General features: G+C 33.6%; 1 protein-coding gene across 1 annotated transcript in view; it reads right to left on the bottom strand.

The window, feature by feature from the left end:
- Nucleotides 1–5,528: 5,528 nt before the first annotated feature.
- The window catches only part of IPMK (inositol polyphosphate multikinase), a 36,156-nt gene continuing 19,268 nt past the window's right edge, over nucleotides 5,529–22,416 (bottom strand). The window contains exons 4-6 of the mRNA XM_069460654.1: nucleotides 14,884–15,056; nucleotides 7,708–7,789; nucleotides 5,529–6,169 (exon numbers count right to left, since the gene is read on the bottom strand). Coding sequence (XP_069316755.1) covers nucleotides 5,553–6,169; nucleotides 7,708–7,789; nucleotides 14,884–15,056 — 872 coding nt within the window. The 3' untranslated portion in view covers nucleotides 5,529–5,552. The remainder of the gene's footprint in view (nucleotides 6,170–7,707; nucleotides 7,790–14,883; nucleotides 15,057–22,416) is intronic.

The following is a 22,416-nucleotide window of genomic DNA, read 5'->3' as shown; positions in this document are numbered from 1 at the left end:
GACCATCAGCATCACAGACCCATCCAGGCCTACTTAATCACAATCTGCATGTGAACAAAATTTTGAGTGATTACGTTCACTTTTATTTCCCTTCAGCTTTTATTTAGTTTTTAAACTTAGCTATAACTTGGGGACTAGCAGTGGGATTCTCTGTTACTTTCAGCAGTTAGGCAGCCAGTCTTAACCAGAACAGAGAAAGAAACTACTTCACATAGTCTTGCTCCTCCCCACAGCATACACACAGAAGCCGGCACTAAGAGGGAATTCAATACAAGCTTCTTGAGCACTATGATCTTAGGAATCACCCTCTTCCACCTCTTGCTTTTAGAATGGAGTCCCCTCACTTCACAACCCTGCTGGATATTGCGGAGTATCAATTTATTAACTAAAGATAGTAACATTTTATCTCACATGTACATGGCTTTCTCTCTTAACCAGGCAGTGCATCTTGAGAACAGGTACTGAATCTTACTCAACTTTTAAAAATCTCCAAAGTCAAATATAGTGCCTGGTAAAAGAGAAAGTATTCAACAGTGCCCTTTTTAAAATTAATCATGAAAAGAATAATTTGGTCGCTGATTAGGTAACAACTCACTCATGAAATACTAAATACACACACAAAATAATCTTACCTACTTCTTAAGTTTTAAAATTATAGTATATATTTTCACAGCCATGTCAATTTGTTTCTCCTATTGTCCACTTCTACTAGGTTGATTCCAAAGATTTTAGATCATATGATAGAAAAAATATTCATTCTAAATAATTTTCCTACTTTATCATTTTCAATGTGTGTGCTTCTTTCTACTAACACCCTGTCTTAATCATCTTTGAGACCCTGATAATTCCTATAGTTTCTGGTACATAACATGTACTCAAGTACTTATTGAATGTGTTATTTTTAAACCACTATGAGTTTGATAGCATGTTACAATTAATGAAAAAAAGCTCCAATGTAAAACATTTTAATAGGTGGTCAAATATACAGTTATTAGAATTATCTAAATATCAATTATAAAAATCAGTATCACATTAGATGATTCTATAAAATAAAAACACAAATCACACAATGACAATAACCCCTGCAGTCCAAGAATACCCCCAATAGTACAAATTACAAACACATTTAAAAAAAACTAAAGACATTATTTAGACATTTAAACCAAAATAACTGACTAGACTAAGTACATTCATTCATCAAGTACAATAAATTAAGCATTGCTGCTTATAGTCACTAATAACACAATTTTAGGTGCAATTTCACATGCTTTCATAAATCTTCCAGTACAGTTCCCATAGTAAAGTGTCTTTGTGCACACCATTTTTATTTATATGCAGGTGCATCATACATCATACTTAAGACTATTTCACTTCATAAACTGTTAATATATACTGTAAGTGAACACCAGGCCAAAATTTAACCCCAACGATGACAAAATTTAAAAATTTTCAAAAATTCTTGAAAGCATATAGTGATTTGTTTAATTGCATGAGTACTATTTGCACTTACCAGAGGCTATTAAGTAATGAGAATTTAAATATTAATTCAAGAAAAGATAGAGGCCCAACCTTCCTAAAATATTAAGTATTTTAGTAACAATATAATCACTCTAAGTCAAAAAGTAATTTCATATTCATTGTCAAATTTAAAATACCAGTGATTTGAAAATAAGATGGAGGCCTAAAAGATTTGTACTAAATTGTAAAATAAAAAATGTGCAGTTAATTTGCTTGTGAATATATAATGTTTTCACAGTGATGTTATGTTAAACACTACTCTAAATGGACGATCTAAGTAAACGTACCTTTACCAAAAAAAAAAGTGAAAAATTAAGGCTTTTTTAATGCTATTTATAACTATTACTCACACTCAGAAGTCAAATAGAGGTTACAATGCTGCAAAATTTCTAACCTATTGTTTGCTTCATCTCAATACTTATTACTTTATCTTTACACAAACTCAAATGTTAGTTATCTTTATTATCTTCAAATGCATATTTCTCTATATCTCTCTTTTAATTAAGCCTCCAACCCCACCCCATCTAGACAGAATGTGACAAATGGTTAGGGCCTTGTCTGATTGGTTCACACTGTATACTGGGGGGCTAAAAATGCTTGGCACGTGGTATACATCCAATATTTTTGAATTAACTAAGAAGCTGACCTCCAAAGGCAATCCTACTTGTTTTCCCAAAGCAAACTGCTATCTCTTTAGATAACCAGATTGATACAATTTTTTAAAAAATTGATATCTCCTAGGCTATGAAAACATTACAGGATGTAATAAAATAACTCAGGCTACAAATGTATCAAATCAAGGTTAAAGGCACTGGATAAGAAAGATAATTACAAAGCATTGTAAACAACTTGTAAAGTAAATCAAGTTTTAGAGTATAAAATGCCAAACTGCTAAGAGAAAATGTACTAAAATGATGACAATGCTTTATAATAGTGGACATGATTTCTCTAATTTCACCAATAAAATTCTTTCATTGTTCTACCATTTTCTTTCACCCTACATCTTCGACAATATTCCAAACCCTAGAAGCAAAAGTTTTCAGTTGCATGAAACAAAAAATAAAATTGCAACTGAAACATCTATGGAAATTAATTCCTTTTTCTTAGATGATGTTATAAATTTGATATAGAGACTTTATAGACATGATATGAAGAATATCTTGGAAATCATAAAATACTAAATTACACGCAATCAAAATTCCAAAAAAAATTTCTTATTCAGTTGAACACAGTCTAGAGCCCCACAATAGCAAATTGTAGCGTAAAGAGGCAAAGTAAGTACAATCTTTCCAGACACATAAAACAAAGAGTACTGAGTTGAAATACCACAAGCTTGTTAGAGCCATTTAATATACACATTTTCATAACTGTTTCTTGAAAAACTATTTAGATAAAATATTTAGCATTTATCATTGATTTTAATTTATTTGAATCTATGCAGCTTCCATCCATATTAAAATATCAATTAACGTAAATACTTTATTATAAAACTATTATACAATTTAAATTTTTATTAGAGAAATGTATTATTCACATCCACAATTTCCTAAAGTCCTTTTTAGATGAGTGTATTTCATAAGAAATACACTAAAATCATTACTAAGATAATTCTATTAACCCAAACTATACCCATATTATGCTTATTTCTTAAACATTTACCTGTTCAACTATGCTTCATGAATAGTGATCACTCATTCCCACAGTGGTAGATTTCAACATAATCTTAAATGACTGGATTATATAGTAAAACAGTCACATGTAGATTACATAAACAGATACTTATTCTGTTACATGTATGTTTACTTATAAAGTAACATAAAATGAGCATTGAATAACAGTGATAAAAAATGTAAACACAGAATTAAATGTTAATCCCTTCCCTGAAAAACAAAAGATAAAAGCGCTTCTTGTTTTATTAAAACAAAACAAAATATGATCTATTGTATCAAAAAGACACCAATTTTACAAAACTGTTATTTCCAAATACAGATAAAGAAAATCTGGAACAGTTAATTCAGACTTTATTGAGCTAAAATGTGCAAAAAAATCTGATAATACTTGTTTATTAAATTCATTGTACATAGGCTGATACCATCTCATACAAAAAATCCTCCTAAGATTCAAAATAGTGTTAAATTATCTGAACTTAAGATTTATTGAACCATTACCCAAATAAAAAAACAAAAGTCTAAATTGTGAGAGAAAAAAAGTAAATCCAAAAATTTTCTGTCACTTATGACTTGAGATTCATTCCCACCGCCCCCCCAAAAAAAACTATAGCCAATACCCATTTAGACAGTGGAGAAAAATATGAAGTCTTTATGAAAAATTCTTACGCTGATTCTAAATGAAAAATTAAAAGCAATCAAATTTTGCTATAACAAAATGCATATGATTTTTAAAGTTATTCTGGTTTAACTGATTTACTAAGCATAGAATTCACAAAGCATCTGGTACTTCTGTTTGGACTCAGGTAGTTGCAATGTACCCCCAGAAAGAGTTGGGAAGGTAAGATAAACATAAAATTGCAATATTTTTCTCCACACCACAACAAAGGCATTTGGATTTAGAAGTTTAATTTGTAACTCTAAAAAAAAAAAAAAAAAAGAGGAGAAAAAAGTCTGATAATTTACAATTCTAAAACATTTTCCAGGAATATGGCGAAACTGTTAATCTACTTAGACATATGAGTGAATCGAAGTGCAAGTAGTGACAGCATTAACATCAACTGTATTTGAAAATTCACTTTCAAAGTTTTAAATGTTTTCAATGACAAATAACTAGTTATTTTTTTTTAAAGGTGGTGGCTATGAAACAAAGATAAAACTTACAAATCTAATTGTTCCAGGAAAAGTAACATTTCCCTTGCCCCCATGAAGTAAATTATTATTTCTCTGTTGAATATGATATAAACCCGTTTTGAATAAGAGTGAAATAGAAGGGTGGGTTTAGATACGTACCAAACCCTGTACGATGCACTAATTTACACATGGTACTTTTGATAACACATGATTGGATGCTGTCTTTCACTGATTTTAGAGAATTTTGAGAAACATTTATTTTTAGCAATGTACATTTATACTACTGCTTAATTAAAAGGGGACATAAAAATATATTAATTTGAAAGGAAAAAAACCTCAAAAGTTAAAAGAAAAATAAACAAAGCTTCGATCATTCACCTTTTTGAAGATGCAGTTAGAGAAAAAAGGATTACACAGTTTATGCCACTTTTCACAATGTAGTAAATATACATTCCAATTTTCTCATAAATGAAAGATTTTACAAGAAAAATATTTTGTTCCTTACAAATAACTTCTTTCTTCTCCTAATCCTGGTGAGAATAATTAGTGCCCTTAATTTCAAGATTTTTGCTGTTGTTTTTGTCCACGTCAATTATCTTTTTCATGAAGCATAATATTTTGAAATATATACAAAAATGAAAATTAAAGGGAAAACCTGCTTTTAGAATGCAACAATTTTAAATCATTTCACTAAGAAGCACCTTTTGATATGCTGGTCTGAACTTTTAATGCAAAACTTAAACAGTACTTATTTCTGAAGTAGAATTTTCTCCAGTTTTAATAACTTCATACATAGCAATACAGACAACATCAACCTGTGCTTTCTAGATTTCTATTGGTGTTCTAATAGTTGAGCAATAATTTAGATATGGCTCATTCTCAAGGTTGGGTGGACAGAGATTTCATGATAAATTGGCTACAGAAAGCTAACTAAACTCTTAAGGACTGAATAATGGTTTACATTTTGTTGAGTCAAATTAGATGTGTAAGCCAAGTACCACCACGTCCCTGCTTAACATTCTTAAGTTTCTTTATTCTTCATAGTCTTCTACTGAACAAATAATTAGTTTTCCTGAGTAAGTTATAAAAAAGTTAACCTTTCTTCCAAAAGTATAAAGACAAATAAAATGTTGACTCACAATACAAATTTTGTACATAGCATTACAGGTACAGAGATATTGACTGCTGCTCTTCATTATGATTGGCCCACCCCTTAAAAAGACTGCAAAGGATTCAATTGTCTAAAATACTTTGAAGTACAGAAATTAAATGCTTTAGCCCATACACATATCCCTCATCTATTGTGTTGCTAGGGAACACATGAGCAAAATCTATCATTCGCACTTCTACTTCTGCAATCTCTTCAGTGGGAAGATGGTAGAAAACTTTTTCCAGTTGGGAAAGTACATTTCCGTTTAAATGTTCCTGTGACATGCTTTTCCACCCATTGTCTTGCTCCATATTTTCAACTTTCAATGAAGTCTGACTGTGATGCTTTTTTGAATACATTTTTCTGTGACGAGCATACATCTTGGACAAGCTTTTGCCTACTGAAGCTTCTATTTTTCCATTTGCTGTGGAACTTAACACATGAAAGTTATTATTGTATTCCAGTACTTCTGTGTCTGACAGTTGTCCTTTGGACAAAAACTTTTCTGCCAAAGTTCTGTCATTCAATTTTGTAGTGGTTTGCTGAGATGAACCTTCATAAACAAACAGTAATGAACTTGCGTAGAAGTTAAGCTGCTCCTGGCTTTCAAACCACTGCAGAATTTTCTTAATTTTCTGAATACTGGCAGCAATAGCATCTTTTCTTAGGGAGAACCCATTATGAAAAAACCTGGAGACACCTATAAAAAGAATAATATTAGGATTATGATCAAATTATGAAACAGCTATCACCTGGGGAATAGACTCATTGTAGATCAAATTCTTGAATTTTTTCCCCATCATCCTTTAAAATTAAGTGAACAGTTAATTATAGAATTTTAAGAATTTTAGTCAGATTAGGAACTTAGACCACAATTTTTAGTGAAGATGCTCTTATTAGAAAGCATTTAAATGACACTAATGTAATGTGAAATATCCTATTTAGACAAAAACGAAATTTATTACTGGTAGACTAATAGTTTACTTCTCTCTATTTATTCTCTTGAGAAATACAATTCCAACATATCCTCCATTTGCTATCGTGAGGGACATCATAGTAAAGTTACTTGTTTGTTAGAATCACATTTAAGGGCAAATCTATAATCTTGAGTCAAATTATAATTTTTTTTTTTTTTTTTGAGACAAGGTCTCACTCTGTCACCCAGGCTAGAGTGCAGTGGCGTCATCATAGCTCACTGCAACATTTAACTGTTGGGGCTCAAGAGATCCTCCTCACTCAGCCTCCTGGTAGCTGGGACTACAGGCACATGCCACCAAGCCCAGCTAATTTTTCTATTTTCTGTATTTGCTCAGGCTGATCTTGAACTCTTGGCCTCAAGCAATCCTCTAGCCTTGGCCTCCCAAAGTGCCAGGATTATAGGCATGAGCCACTGGCCGGGCCAACAACAATTTTTTTTTTTAAGTGAAGGAGTTTCACTCTTCTGCTCAGGCTGGAGTACAGTGGTGCGATCATAGCTCACTACAGCCTTGAACTCCTGGGCTCAAGCGATCCTCCTGCCTCAGCCTCCCCAATAGCTGTGATTATAACATGAGCCACCACACCCAGATAAAATCATTTTTAATGGGATCAACAACCCATTACCAAATACCAAACCATAACTCTTCTAATTTTTATTTGTTCTCAATAATAAACTTCTAATATAATATTATTTCTAGGAATCTAGGATATTGTTGCTTTTGTAATATCTTGGCCACAAGTATTTTAGAAGCATGTATGTTAACAGACTTTATTTAAATCAGTGTAATGCCATTTGATTATTCATTATGTAGTTCTAGAAGCTTGTAATATATGGCACAACTATACATGAGAAATTTCGGTAAAAATACATTATATGCTACAATACACATTTTTAAGTCTCTTATGTAACAGGCAATTTTAATATACTATGATCTATAACATTTACTTTATTTTAAAAATGATTTAAAGACAACTCTGGTTCTAGTATTGGGCTAGATGGTTGGTTCATGGATGCTCATTATTTTTTAAAAAGTATATTAATAAGAAATAAGTGAAAATATAAAAGAGAGCCATTCATGGTCCCATGGTTTTGGTGTATCATGAACCAGTGAATATGATTAATCCAATTTTGAGAATCTAAGTTTCATTTTAAAAACAAGTTTATTATCAATTGAATCAGTATTCCAAAGGAGAATTAAAACTGAAATAACTTTAGAATTAACTGTTCAATAATAAAAGCACTAGTTTTTTAATCCTTACCATCCTTTATAGTTTCTTTTGTTAAGCTTCTTCCATAGTGCTGGTTTTGTGTCTCATAGCTATCAGTATGAACATGATAAACCTGTCAAAAAAAGCAGTGAATATTAAAACATGAATATTCCTTGACCACGTGGGGTTTATCCTAGCAACTGAAGGGTAAAAGATGATCTACCCATATAATTCATTCTAACAGATTTGAGAAGAAAATGATCATATAGTTCTATCAATGGATGCTGAAAAGGCATTTAACAAATCTAACACCTACTAATGATGGAAAGAAAACTGTGATATAAGGATAGATGAATATTTCCAATATGATAAAATTATCTATCTCAATCCACCAGAAGTTAGCCTCACGTTTAACACATTGTTTGCCACACTAGAAAGTAATGTTTTTCCTTGGGGCCATGGGGTAATCATTATGAAAACAGAATAAAAACTTCAAAAACAAAATGATCCTAATTTAATGAAAAATTTGTTAGTTTTTATTGTTTTCTGTGCGTGAGTTACAAGCAACTTGAAAATAGTTCTCACAGCTCCCAAGGTGAAGAGATGTGAGTTACATATGCTTCACGAGCCTCGTGCTCAAAACTAGTGTGAGTTAAATACAAGTCCCATGGCAGTTAATGTGATAAAGGGGAAATAAGGAAGCATTTTTTTTAATATAAGAAGCTTCTACAAAAAGTATTGTACCACAATGTCTTTTTTATCAAATTATTATCTAATCTTGTTCCAGAATTACTAGCAAATGTAAATAAACAAGAGAAAGAAATTAGGGGTATAATAACTTGGAAAGGCAGAAATAAAATTATTGCTCTTTGTAGATAATGATTGTACACTGGAAAATCAACTGAGAAATGAAAACAAACAATAAAAATTTGAAACGATGGTTGAGTACAAATTAGTAAATAGAAAATAAGCTTTTATATATACAAATAACCAGTTAGAAATGTACTGAAAGACCCCATTTACAAAATGCAACAACAATAAAACCATAAACCAAGTATAAGAGCTATAAAATGACATCTTTTAAAACATTCCTAAGACACACACTCATGTTCTCAGAGATTCAACATCATAAAAAATATCCAGTCTATGTAAATTAATCTACAACTAAAATGAGATTATAATAAAAACACCAACAATTTTCTTAACTATATAAATTAATTCTAAAGTTCACATACAAAAATAAGAGCCAGGAAAAACGAAATAAGATTAAAAAGGTGGGACTGATCTTACCAACCTCCCAGACATTAAAACATACTTTAGAATCAAATACATGTGAGAATTTAGAATCAAATACATGTGAGAATTTAGTATGTGATAATGGGATTTTAACTCAGTGGGAAAAGATGCATTATTTATTAAATTTGTGTTAGTCTGAGTAAGTAGCAATTTGAAAAAAAATAAGTTGTATTCATACCTCATACCTTATGCCATGAAAAATTCCAAATGTATCAAAGATCAAAATGTATAAAATAAAATAAAAGGAACTCCCCAAACATGGAAGAATCCTTGAATAACTGATAGCCAGGGTAGACATTTCCAACCAAAACTCAGAAATTTCCAACACATACAATATGTTTTTAAAATGTTCACAATGGGTTTTTTTGATATATAATATTCATACATATTTATGAGGTGCATGTGATATTTTCTTACATGCATAGAAAGTGTAATGATCAAGCCAGGGTATTTAGTATTTATCATTTCTATATTTACAGGGTTTTTGCCACATAGAAAGCAAAAGACAGAGAAGAACATTTGAAATTTGTATGACGAACAAAAAGCATGTTTATACTTATACACAAATGAACTAAGGATCTGAAGAGTTCACAGAAACCAAACAGCTCTCAAACATACCAGGAGCACAGCCCGTCCTCCCTCATTGTGACAACCAAATAACATCTCTAGACATTGCCAAATGTCTCCCCGGGGGAAAAAATTGCCTGTGGTTGAAAACCACTGCTCTGTATCAGGCAAACTGCCAATATCTATCAAAATTATAAATGCACATAAGCCCATCAATTCCCCTTTAAAAACTCATCCCATAAATATGCTAGCACAATGATAGAATGAGGTAGGTCTATGGTTTCTCCCTGTAACATTATTTGTGATTGCAAAAGGCAGCAAAAAATCAAAGGATCCATCTAAGGGAACTGGCTAAATTACAGTATAATAATACTGTGCCACTATGAAGACATCTCCACGATAAAGGAGAAAAAAGCAAGATACAGAACAGTGTTCAAGGTAGGTTTTGTAATAAAAGAATATGTATATGTAGTATTTGTGTGTTTCAAACATCTCTGGAAGGATATATTGGGAAAAAATAACTATAATATGGTATCCTGTGTAGAGGCAGACTATTCACTGTACAGGCGTATCTTGTTTTGTTGTATTTTGCAGATATTACATTTCTTAAAAATTGAAAGTTTGTGGCAATCTGTGTCAAGCAAGTTTATCGGCACCATTTTTCCAACAGCATGTGCTTACTTTGTGACTCTATGTCATATTTTGGTAGTTCTTGTAATATTTCAAACTTTTTCATTATTATTTTATCTGCTATGGGTGATCTGTGATCAGTGATCTTTGTTGTTACTATTGTGTGTTCTAAATGCTCCACTGACCAGCTGTTCCCCCATCTCTCTCTCCCCCCCCTCCACCCTTTTCCTTGGGCCCCCCTATTTCCCGAGACACAACATTATTGAAATTAGGCCAATAAATAACCCTATAATGGTCTCTAAGCATTCAAGTGAAAAGAAGAGCTGCAACATTTCTCACTTTAAATCAAAAGTCGGAAATGATTAAGCTTAGCACGTCAAAAGCGGAGACAGGCTGAAAGCTAGGCCTCTTGCGCCAAACAGCTAAGCTGTGAATGCAAAACAAGAGTTCTTAGAGGAATTAAAAGTGCTACTTCAGTGAACACACAAATGATAAGAAAGCAAAACAGCCTTACTGCTGATATGGAGAAAGCTTTAGTGGTCAGGATAGAAGATCAAACCAGCCACAACATTACCTTAAGCCAAAACCTAATCCACACCAAGGATCTAACTCTCTTCAATTCTAGGAAGGCTAAAAGAGGTGAGGAAGCTGCAGAAGAGAAGTTGGAAGCTAGCAGAGGTTGGTTCATGAGGTTTAAGAAAAGAAGCCATCTCCATCACATAAAGTGCAAGGTGAAGCAGCAAGTGCTGATGTAGAAGATACAAGTTATCCAGAAGATCTAGCTAAGATGACTGATGAAGCTATATCAAACAACAGATTTTCAATGTAGACGAAACAGCCCTCTACTGGAGGAAAATGCCATCTAAGACTCATTGCTACAGAGTCAATGCCTAGCTGCAAAGGACAGGCTAATTCTCTTGTTGGGGCAAATGCAGCTGGTGACTTCAAGTTGAAGCCAATGCTCATTTACCATTTCAAAAATCCTAGGGCTCTTAACAATTATGCTGAATCTACTCTGACTGTGCTCTATAAATGAAACAACAAAGCCTAAATGATGGTACATCTGTTTATAGCATGGTTTACTGAATATTTTAAGCCCACGGTTGAGACCTACTGCTTAGGGAAAAAAGATTCCTTTCAAAATATTACTGTTCATTGACAATATACCTGGCCACCCAAAAGCTCTGATAGAGACGTATAAAAAGATTAATATTGGTTTCATGTCTGTTAACACAATATCCATTCTACAGTTCATAGATCAAGGAGTAATTTTAACTTTCAAGTCTTATTATTTAAGAAATACATTCTGTGAAGCTATAGCTGCCACAGATAGTAATTCCTCTGATGGATCTGGACAAAGTAAATTGAAAATCTTCTGGGAAGGATTTATAATCCTAGATACCATTAAAAACATTTGTGATTCATTTGAGGAGGTCAAAACATTAACATAATAGGAGTTTAGATATTCCCACTTTACTAAAGCTGGAATGGAAAGAGATCTGAGAGTTTCTCCAATCTCTACCCACTGCCCACTCTTGGCCAGCAGCAAAGATATTTGTAAGTCAAAAGTTACACTCCCACCCTGAAAACATGTAAACAGAAGTATTTTTTCTCCAAGTAATTAGGAAATGTTACTTCTCTTAAAAGAGTATTTCTTTGTCAAAAATTTAAGTTGTTGCCAAAAATATTCTGAAACAGATAAAATTAAATCATCTAAAATGTTGTATTACATGTTTTAAAAAATTTCAGGTCAATTTCTACAAATTATATTTCAATTACTTTTGGTAAATAAATATAATAAAGCCCTACAATTAAATAGCATATGTTTCACAGTCAATAAAAAGTGGGAAAAATATTTAATTTACACAATAGTTAATTCACAAAGACACTTTGAAAAACTACTAAATCCCAAAGCAAGTTGCCGATACAGAACTAACTGCTCTTAAGTCTGATACTTTAAGATAACATACATCCCCTAAAGTATACAATATAGTCCAGCCACCTTACACGAACGCCTGTTTCATGATATGCTCTGCTTTGCAGTTTTTCACATATTATTGTCCTCTGTTGCCAGTTTAAATACCCACCTTTCCAAAATCACTCACCAGTCTCCTCTTTTGACTCCCTTGCTCCTACAGGCTCTATTTTGTTTCTACCTCTTGTATAATACATATCTCAGTAAATCTTTTTTATTAAATCAATGGTGAGTCTTGCAATTTACACTATTTTGGGATTAAGGAAATGAATTTACCACTTACCAAAGAAATAAACTATTTTAAAACTACTCTAATTAAATCTCATGGTTTATCTCCCAGTTTTAATATTCTAGAATTGTATAATTAAACCTATACTCACGTTATCATTCTCATTTATTATTTCACACTTCAATCATATCATTTCTCAGTTAAGTACATAATACCTAATTATAAACATTAAGTGCTATCTTAAGAAGCTATGAGAACAAAAAGAGGGAAACTCAAATTGATTACACATCCAATATAATCCCTACCAAAATCCTACCTGGCATTTCTTTGCAGAAATTGACAAGCTGATCCTAAAATTCATGTGGAATTATAAGGGACCCAAAATAGCCAAAAAAGAAAAAAAAAAAAAAAAAAAAAACCCCAAACAAAACAAAACAAAACCCAAAAACCTTGAAAAAGAAGAAAAAAGTTGGAGGACTCACAATTCAAAACTTACCCCAAAGCTACACTAATCAAGACAGTGTGGGGTACTGGCATAAGGACAGACAATATAGATCAAAGGAATAGAATTGAGAGTCCAGAAATAACAAATGCCATTTGCAATTAGTGACATGAAAGTGTCATCAGGGAACCTAGTGAGGAGTCAAGCATGACAGGGGAGAAGCCAGATTGGAATGGGCTGACTCCTGAGTGAGAAATAAGGAAACAGAAAGAACCAGTTTGGTTGTAAAGGGAAGACAAGTTAAATGTGCAGCTAGAGAGCACAGCAGGGCAAAGGTGGGGTTTTGATGTTTTGTTTTTTAAAAAATTGAGAGTGAATTGAACATATTTAAAACAAAGGGAAAGGAGCCAGTAAAGAGAGAGAGAAGTTAAAGATACAATAAAGACGAGAGAATCACTAATACAAGGTTCTTGAAGGGGTAAGAGAAAAAGTGATCCAGCGGCATAGGGAAGGGCTGTCCTTAGGAGGATGGAAAATTCTTCAATGTGACAGGAAGGAGTAAAGAAGGAATAAAAGCAATTGCAGATAAGGGGTGTGTGTGTGTGTGTGTGTATATATATATATATCTGTTATCAGGAAATTAAGGGAAATTCTCAGGCTTTTATTTTTTCTGAAGCAGAAGGCAAAGTCATCTGCTAAGAGACAGAAAGTGGGAGGGTGAAAGAACTGAAAACAGTGGATGTTTAAATATTAATAGTTGCCCAGATTCCTGTGGGATGTTTATTTCTTGTTTAACATTATTCCATTGCCTTTTTTCCTTTTCTATACACACACATTTAATTATAATTTTCCAAAACGAAATAATTGCTTGAGCAATTTATCTGATTTTATTTACAATCAGAGTATCAAATTCAATTGTGCTATTATTATCATCACACTAACAATTCATCTATAATTGCTTCCTATTAGCTCTCCTATTTAAAACTCAAAAAGGAAAATCCATATATCATCTTACATGAATTTCAAAACTACCCATTATGCTTATATAGGTAAGCAAGAACTTGGTAATATCCACAAATTTTACTACCACACATCTAGAAGACATAGTATTTGTTTAGAGGATTTTATTCCCCATTACTTCTTGACTGTGGTATATTGTTTACAAAATGGCTGCAACAATTCTTCCCACCCTTGAGCACATTGCTACTAGAGTTGTCACTTCATCTCCCCACCATCAGAAGTGGAGTCTATTCCCCCTCCCTACCAATCTGGGCTGGCCAAATGCAAGACTTTGACCTACAGAATTACACAGAAGGGACAGCAAACAGCTTCCTGACCTAGAGTTCAAGAACCCTTGTAGCTCCTGCTCTTACCTTCTTGGAATGTGGTACCGTGACATGAAAAAGCCCAAGCTACCCTTCTGACGGTTAAAACCACACAGAAAAAGGCCCAGTCAACACTTAGTACCAACTTCCCAAAATGAAAATGAGGTCACTGTAGACCATCTAGCCCCAGCTGAGCCTGCAGGTGACTGCAGCCACATGAGGGACTCTAGCTGAGATCAGCTAAAGAACTGTACACCTTGGCCCAACTCAAATTGCACATCCACTGAACTGTGTGCAAACAAAGCAAATATTTTAAATCACAAAATGTGAAACAATGACTTAATTTTTAATTTCTCTTTTCTATTTTAAAAATATGGGAAAAGTATTAAATATATAAACTTAGCACTTTTCTCATGGGAAAATCATAAATAATAACACATTTGCTTTTAACATTTAGTTTGCACCTAAACTTAAGGCTTCTTTAAAACAAAATTGCCACAGTCAGTCTTGAGGTTCAGCTACCGTTCATTTATTTATTAATTACCTACTTCGTGCCAGGACTATTGAGAAACTGATCATGTATCAGTGCACAAAAAAGAAAAAAATTCCTGCCCTCATAGAGTTTACACATTGGGCAGTCATAGACAACCCAATTCGAAAATACATTATCTTCTGATACATTAGTATTATAATGACATCCATAATTTTCAAGGGAAAAACATGCAAAGAGAAATTTTTATATCATACTAATAATCATTCTTACCCTCATGCCAAGCACCAAGAACCCAATCTCTTCCATTAATGGGTACTTGCTGACCTGTTGCTGAATCTTCTCAGATGAGGCAAAAGGATCATAGCTTTTTCGCCCTATCTTTACATCCATTATACAGGGCTTATTAAATTTATGGGTCACATCTTCCAGTTTTAGGTATAAATCTGTTATTAAAGAAAAACCTTAATTAGTAACAGGCAAATATATTACTACTCAAGTAACTGCCAAGGGAAAACAAAATGTTAGGAAATCCTAAAACAGAAAACAGTTAAAATAAGTCTAGTCGCATGAAAAAAAGACTGACCAACAAATTTATACCAAGTATAAATATCATAGAGAAACACTTGAGGGAGATGAATTAAATAATATTCAACCATAAGCAAAGGGTATGAAGTAGATATAACATTTCTGAGGACATCAAAAAAGCAATGAGATTATGTGAAAGCTATTCCAGAATTAATTCTCCTTTTGAATATAACTTATGCTATCTATGCCTCAGCAGATCTTTTTAGTATTTTAATAATTCTTCAAAATTTATTCTTCATTTAAAATTAGAAATAGGACTAAGTTCTTCCCACAAAATAATACAATAGAAGTAGAGGTTAGGAAAGGGAAAACCAATCCAAATGATGATCACTGCCAAACACATATTCTAGTCTTTCTAGTTTCAAAGAAAAAAACAAATATCCTGCTTTTTAGAACACAGGCAAACCCCAAAAGTTGGTCTATAAATCACTTTGGCACCCTGCATACACTTTCCCACAGAAAAGTTTAAATAGAAATTCAAGTATAATATTATAAAAGCTCCAGTTATCATATACAGCTGACCTTCTTACAGTTTTAGCTTGAAAAGCAAGGGTCTAGGGCCACTGAGGAAAGAAAGAAAGAAATTCTTTCCCCCTCTCCTGGGTAAAAGAATCTTCTCAAAGTTTTGAATGAGATCATGATTTTTACGTTATGAATATATTAAGAAGCATTTCTCTTAAAAACTTCTCCTCAAAGACAGAATAGATTACATCCTGCTATCTGTCACCATGACAAATAATGTTAGAGAAGGTGTGTATTTATTCTGAACTAAATAAAAGGGCACTAAAGGTAAGAGAAGCCTTAATCTCTAATGTCCTTTCTTTGTCCCTGTCCCACCAAGACTAGCACGGTTACTAAATTACCACAAAAAAGTCTGTGCTTAAGACCTAAATGCTAAAAGAAAAAAAATTTTGGGGAGGGAGACACAGTCTTGGCTATGTTGCCCGGGCTACAGTGCTGTGATGTCAACCTAGCTCACAGCAACCTCAAACTCCTGGGCTCAAGCAATCCTCCTGCCTCAGCTCTCCAAGTAGCTGGAACTACAGGCGTGTGCCACCATGCTGGACTAATTTTTTTTTTCTATTTTTAGTAGAGACGGGGTCTCACTCTTGCTCAGGCTGGTCTCGAAATCCTGAACTCAAGGATCCTACCACCTCGGCCTCCCAGAGTGTTAGGATTACAAGCATGAGCCACCCTGCCCAGCCAAAAAAATCTTTTTTTAAATAAAAATTTTTAAATTAAAAAAAGAATTGTGCTGAACCAAAAATGAGAACGACCCAGCTAGGGCTTGAAAAAGTTTTAAGCCCCTCAGATTTAAGAGGCATAAATCTTCTACTTCAAAGGGTGAGAGAAATTTTATCCTTTAGACAAAGGAAGATGGGAGGAGGGTTATGACTATGCAGAAGTAGGCGAAGTTCTGTGTTTAAAAGACAACTACAGGATGTTGTGAGAAGATGGGGAAGGAGGCAGCAAAGGACCATTCCTTTCAGATTTTCTCCTCCCATCTCCAAGCACCTGGAGCAAAAGGGAAGGAAAAAGATTCATTCTCTCTCCATAGCTGCATAAGAATTTCAGTAACAAGGCTTCCATTTCAAACATCAGAAAAGTCTAATTAGATTCTAATACAGTAGAGGTCCTTGGCATTTACCAATTTACCATTACTTTAGAATCAAGAGACTCCAAAAATCTCACTGTGGTGAAGCTACATGGAAATAAAAAGATAGTGAGTGAACCCTACTAACTATTACAGCATCTGTATCTCAGCGAAGGGTTATTATTTTCTATTAATATTTGCCAATTTGGTAGTGATTAAAAATAAACAATAAACTGTTTCTTTATGATAAGTAGAAATGACAGAAGCCAGAGTAAAAAAAAAAAAAAAAAAAACAAGAACTAGAACCAGAAGCCAGAGTACAGACTTTGTAGCTCTGAAAATGAAATCCCTATTTCTACCTTCTCCTCTTAGAAAGGAGGAAAATACAAATGCAAACTCCCTATATAAAAGGAACACAACAAATGTTTGCTGAATGAATGAGTGTTTGCCCTTCCCACTCCTACTGCCCAGTGGAACTTTGGACTCAGCCTTCCTCATGCTACAATAAATTGAGTCATTCCTTCAGTAAATAGGGCTAAGTATCATGGGATTTATTTGATGTGATTTAGACTGGCCAAATGTGTTTTTCTTTACCTTATTTTCAAGTTCTTGATATGTTTTATATGATTAAAATCACCAAATAACCATGAAATTATTTATTATTTGCCTTCAGAAATAAAACCTTAAGATAAGGCCTACTGAGGATTAGTTTGGTACTTTCAGTTCTCTGGCCTCAAATTTTTTTTTTTTTTAAGTGAAAATAAGAATTTGAGATTCTCATTTCTCTTTCCCTTGAAGTTATAAAAATAAACATCAAAACCTGCTTCAGAGATGCAGTTATTAAGAAAGAATGTGATGTTAAGTATCTTGCAGCTTACCACAAGTGCTTTTGAAGAAGGTAAATAGGAAAATAGGACATGATCTGAGCACTGAGATTTTTACTCATCTTTTCTTTTTACAGGTCATCATCAATAGAAATAAATTTGAGTATTAATTGACTCTGAAAAATGCTATTAGCAAATTCTTCCCCTAAAATACAAGTAGTAGGTCAATGTTGAGATTCAGTTACTCAAATGATCTAAGTTATTTTACTACAAGGCAGTCTCACTTATAAGAATGTGCCACAGACTAGATAACAAAGGACATCTTTTCAGCTAGGCTCCTCGGGGTGTATGGTGAAACAGGGTTTTTCCATTTGTAGGTCACAACCCACAGTCCATTACTGGACTGTAAATTCAACTTAATGGGTTGTAACCAAAAGTTTCTTGAATGAAAGAGAAAAAGAGAAAATATGAGACTGTCTCACATACAGCAAGACTAAGTATTGTGTGGTTTGGTCTCATCTTAAAAAACATTGAGTTGTGATGTAAAAATGTATTTATTAAATGTCATAGACTAGTTTTAAAAAACAATTGACTCGACAGAACGTCACTGTGTCATTATGATGTCTACCCAGCTCAAGAGCTATCCTCAGACCCACAGAGGTGGCCCCTTTGCATTCACTGTCACACTTTGGGAATCCAACCCATAGCCATATAGCCACTGACGCAGGAGTGAACATCCTGACACAACCCTGGCCAGTCTTGCCAACTTGGAACTGGGACTCAGATAACCTGTTGGTGACTTCTGTGGGTGACTGGTGCTACAGAAGCACAGGAAGGCAGAGGAAAGAAGAGGAAGGGTTGAGAAAACAAAGAAAATATACAGAAAGAGATCTCTCTGAGTTCTGATAGAGTTCAGTTTCTGATTCCAGTCCCATCCTGGGCTTAGATGCATAGCCCTTGACTTTCACAAGACGCCCTTGTATCCTTATAATAAATTCTTCCTTTTTGTTTAATCAAGTTCAAGTTTATTTCTATAACTCGCATCCAAAGAATCTTAACTGAAATGGCAGAGTTTAAAGCAATTGCCCTGAAAGCAGAGAAAGCAGGCTCAAAATCTCAACTCCACCATTTGCTAGCTTGTGACCTCAATAGCACTTCTCTAAATCTCAATTATATGTAAAATGGAGATAATTATAGAATCTATCACAGGGATATCACGAAGACTAAATGAGATAAATATACTGTAAAGTGCTTAGTATGGTATCAGTCTTAGTTCCATAAATGAAAGTAACAATATTCCTTCACTGCCTCAAAAAGAAAATCTCATATATTCAAGATATAATTATTGTCAAGGCACTGGTCTAGGATATATAAGTGAACAAAAGAAGATAAAAATCCTGCCTTTATAGAGCTGCTTTTTAAGAGCAGAAACAGCATTATATTTAGCATAACTCCTGGTATACATCTTGTACTCACTAAACACTAATTTTACCTGTAAGTATATATAAATATTAAACATGCACACTGTTAATAAATATTAATACCTGCTAACCATGTCAGGTCACCGATGAGTCCAGGTAGAACTTCAATATTCAGTATAAATAGAAATATAAGATGATTCTCTGGAGTTTACACATACCCTTCCAGATAAGATAAGCATAATTTAATAACCACAAAATAAAAAGATGTAGTCACAACTCAATTAGGTGTTTGAAAATGGATACTCTCCAACTCTTTAGGCTAATATCAAGCCTTAGCCTGCAGTTAAATATTAACAAGAACATCTACTTATTAGACATTGATTTTATCTCAGTTAAAATAACTCTGTTGCATGTGTCATGACTATAAAACACACTCAATCCAACCACTAACCTCAAGCAGGCCTTTAATGTTACTCAACTATCACACTATATTTCCCAAATCTAGTCATTTTCCATCCTCTCAGTTTACTATTTCATACTTTCTTCCTCATCCATACTCCCAGCTTGCTTCTCTATTTAATTTTTAATTCTAAAGAAAAAGTTACAGATGAGTTATGATAAAGATTACTGTAGTAAATGTGAGAGCTGAGTTTTTATGCTATATTAATGGTAAAAAGATGATGATAGCAAATAGAAAATATACTCTAAAATTCATCAAAAAAATCTGATAGACTAATAGGACAGACATATTCTATCCAGAATAGTTTAAGTTCACTCTGACCAAGGTCAAGAATATAAATTAGGCCAGGTGCAGTGGCTCATATCTGTAACCCTAACACTCTGGGAGGCCGAGGTAGGAGGATTGTTTGAGCTCAGGAAGTTCAAAATCAGTCTGAGCAAAAGTGAGACGCCCTTTGTACTAAAAATAGAAAAAGTAGCCAGGCACAGTGGCATGCACCTGTAGTCCTAGCTACTCGGGAGGCTGAGACAGAAGGATTGCTTACACCCAGGAGTGTGAGGTTGCAGTGAGCTATGATCATGTCACTGCACTGCACTCTATCCCAAACAACGGAGTGAGACCCTGTCTCAAAAAATATATATATACACATATATATAAATTAGACTATTTTAATCTGATGTTTGGAAAATATCTTGTAAAATTGTATGATTATTTCATATGATGTAATTTATAAGACAAAATTTTGAATACTATAAAAAAGAATAGATCTGATTTTTACAATATATACATATATGTGTGTATAAATCATAAAGACACATAGCATAATTAACTAGATTTACTTTTATAAATTCCGTAAACACTATTTAGGGCAACTGATTCTTAGGAAGCCAGTCCTTCAGAAGTCTAAGGACTGACACTTGTATACCTGATATCTGAGAGAAATATTCTATAAAGCTTAGTCCTGGTATTTGTATAATAAAAAGGACATTTACTCTTATAAATATGTGGAGTTCATTTCAAGAGATCACAGTGACTAGAAATATAGTTAAATATAGCAATGGCCAATAACCTGTTATTTATTTAATTTATAGAAAGTATGCAGAACTTCTATAGTTCCTTAACCTTTTATTTATTTATTTTTTTTGAGACAGAGTCTCACTCTGTTGCCCAGGCTACAGTGCCGTGGTGTCAGCCTCGCTCACAGCAACCTCAGACTCCTGGGCTTAAGCAATCCTCCTGCCTCAGCCTCCTGAGTAGCTGGGACTATAAGCATGCGGCGCCACCATGCCTGGCTAATTTTTTCTATATATTTTTAGTTGTCCAGCTGATTTCTTTCTATTTTTTCAGGCTCTTGCTCAGGCTGGTCTCGAACTCCTGAGTTCAAACGATCTGCCCACCTCGGCCTCACAGCGTGCTAGGATTATAAGCGTGAGCCACCTCACCCGGCCCCTTAATCTTTTAAAGGTGAAGATCATGAAAATAACTACCAAGTTTTCCAAAATACAACACTTCATGCTGTTATAAGTAGACTATTAAGATTTCTCAGTGGCTTTACTACTCAAAACATAATATTTCAGGCTGTTGATGATAGTATAAGATATATACAATTAAATATAATTGTCTTAAACATAAATTAAATTGATATATTATTTTATAATATATTTAGCCTAAAAAAATTCTTTTAGCAAATTTTCTACTGCTAGAATATAGTCTTTAAGAAAGAGAGGTGAAAATTCCCAGTATTAAAGGAGGAAAAATGAAAACATTTGAATTATGGAAAAAGTCAAAAATCCTACAGATAAGTAAATAGTAAAGATGAGATAATCAGTTCCTTTAAAGGAAAGACAAAGGGGAAAGATTTTGGGAATTGAAGGAAGACTTATTTAGATCCCCTTAGTGAATATTATTGATTGTATAAATCATGAAAATATGGGTTCCAAGCTTTATTAAGCTTTTCCCCACTGTTTCTGGAAAATCACTAGTTATTAGTTACCATCTTTGTTTCTGAACTCCCCCCTCCCAAAAAAGAGAAAAGGACAGATGGGAAACCACTGGCCAACTATGAAGCCACATGGAAAAATGGATAAGACCTTGCTTTTCCACATCAGTCATCAGCTATTTCTGAGAACAACGGAAGTTGAAAATAGATTTATAATTAGAGAACCTGAGCCTCCAAACTTGGGATAAAAGGAGAGGGAGGGAACAGACAAATATGCTAGCTTCTTTCAGTTTATGCTTCCTAAAACTTGACTAGCAGCTAGATCCTGAAACCTGCAAATCAATCAGGCTGGAGATTACATTTGAAAATACTCAATTTGCTCAAACCTACTTGATGTTATACTTTCCTATCTCTACAAATAACTATCAATATCTAAAAGGTTTTTGGTGGTTCATGTACTAGGCGTCTATGTGTTTGCACAGATGTACAAATGAGATTTAATATATACATTAATAACTAGCTTGAGAAAAGATAACTGCCAACAGATGTTACATTAAAAAAAACCCCCACTGGTCATGTTCTAAAATTAAACTATGATAATGATTGTGTAACTCTGTAAATATACTAAAAATCACTGAATTGCACGCTTTAAATGGGTGAGTTTTATGGTATGAAAATTATATCTCAATAAAACTGTCATAAAAATTTAAAAGAAAAGATCTTATTGGTCAGCATATTATATACTTGAGCAAGTTGACTTTTAGCATTCTACTACTTTGGATTATAAAAAAACATATTAGCTTTATAAAACTCTAACCCTATACACCTAAGAAAAGATGCCCAAGTTCACACCAGTAATCCCAGCACTTTGGGAGGCTAGGGCAGGAGGACCACTTGAGCCCAGGAGTTGGAGGTTACAGTGAGCTATGATATGCCACTGCACTCAGCGTGGACAACAGAGTGAGACCCTGTCTCTAAAA

This window comes from Eulemur rufifrons, chromosome 28, assembly GCF_041146395.1.
Source record: "Eulemur rufifrons isolate Redbay chromosome 28, OSU_ERuf_1, whole genome shotgun sequence".
NCBI classification, from domain to species: domain Eukaryota; kingdom Metazoa; phylum Chordata; class Mammalia; order Primates; family Lemuridae; genus Eulemur; species Eulemur rufifrons.
The sequence above is the reverse complement of the archived record's forward strand: the minus strand, read 5'-3'. Positions and strand labels throughout refer to the sequence as shown.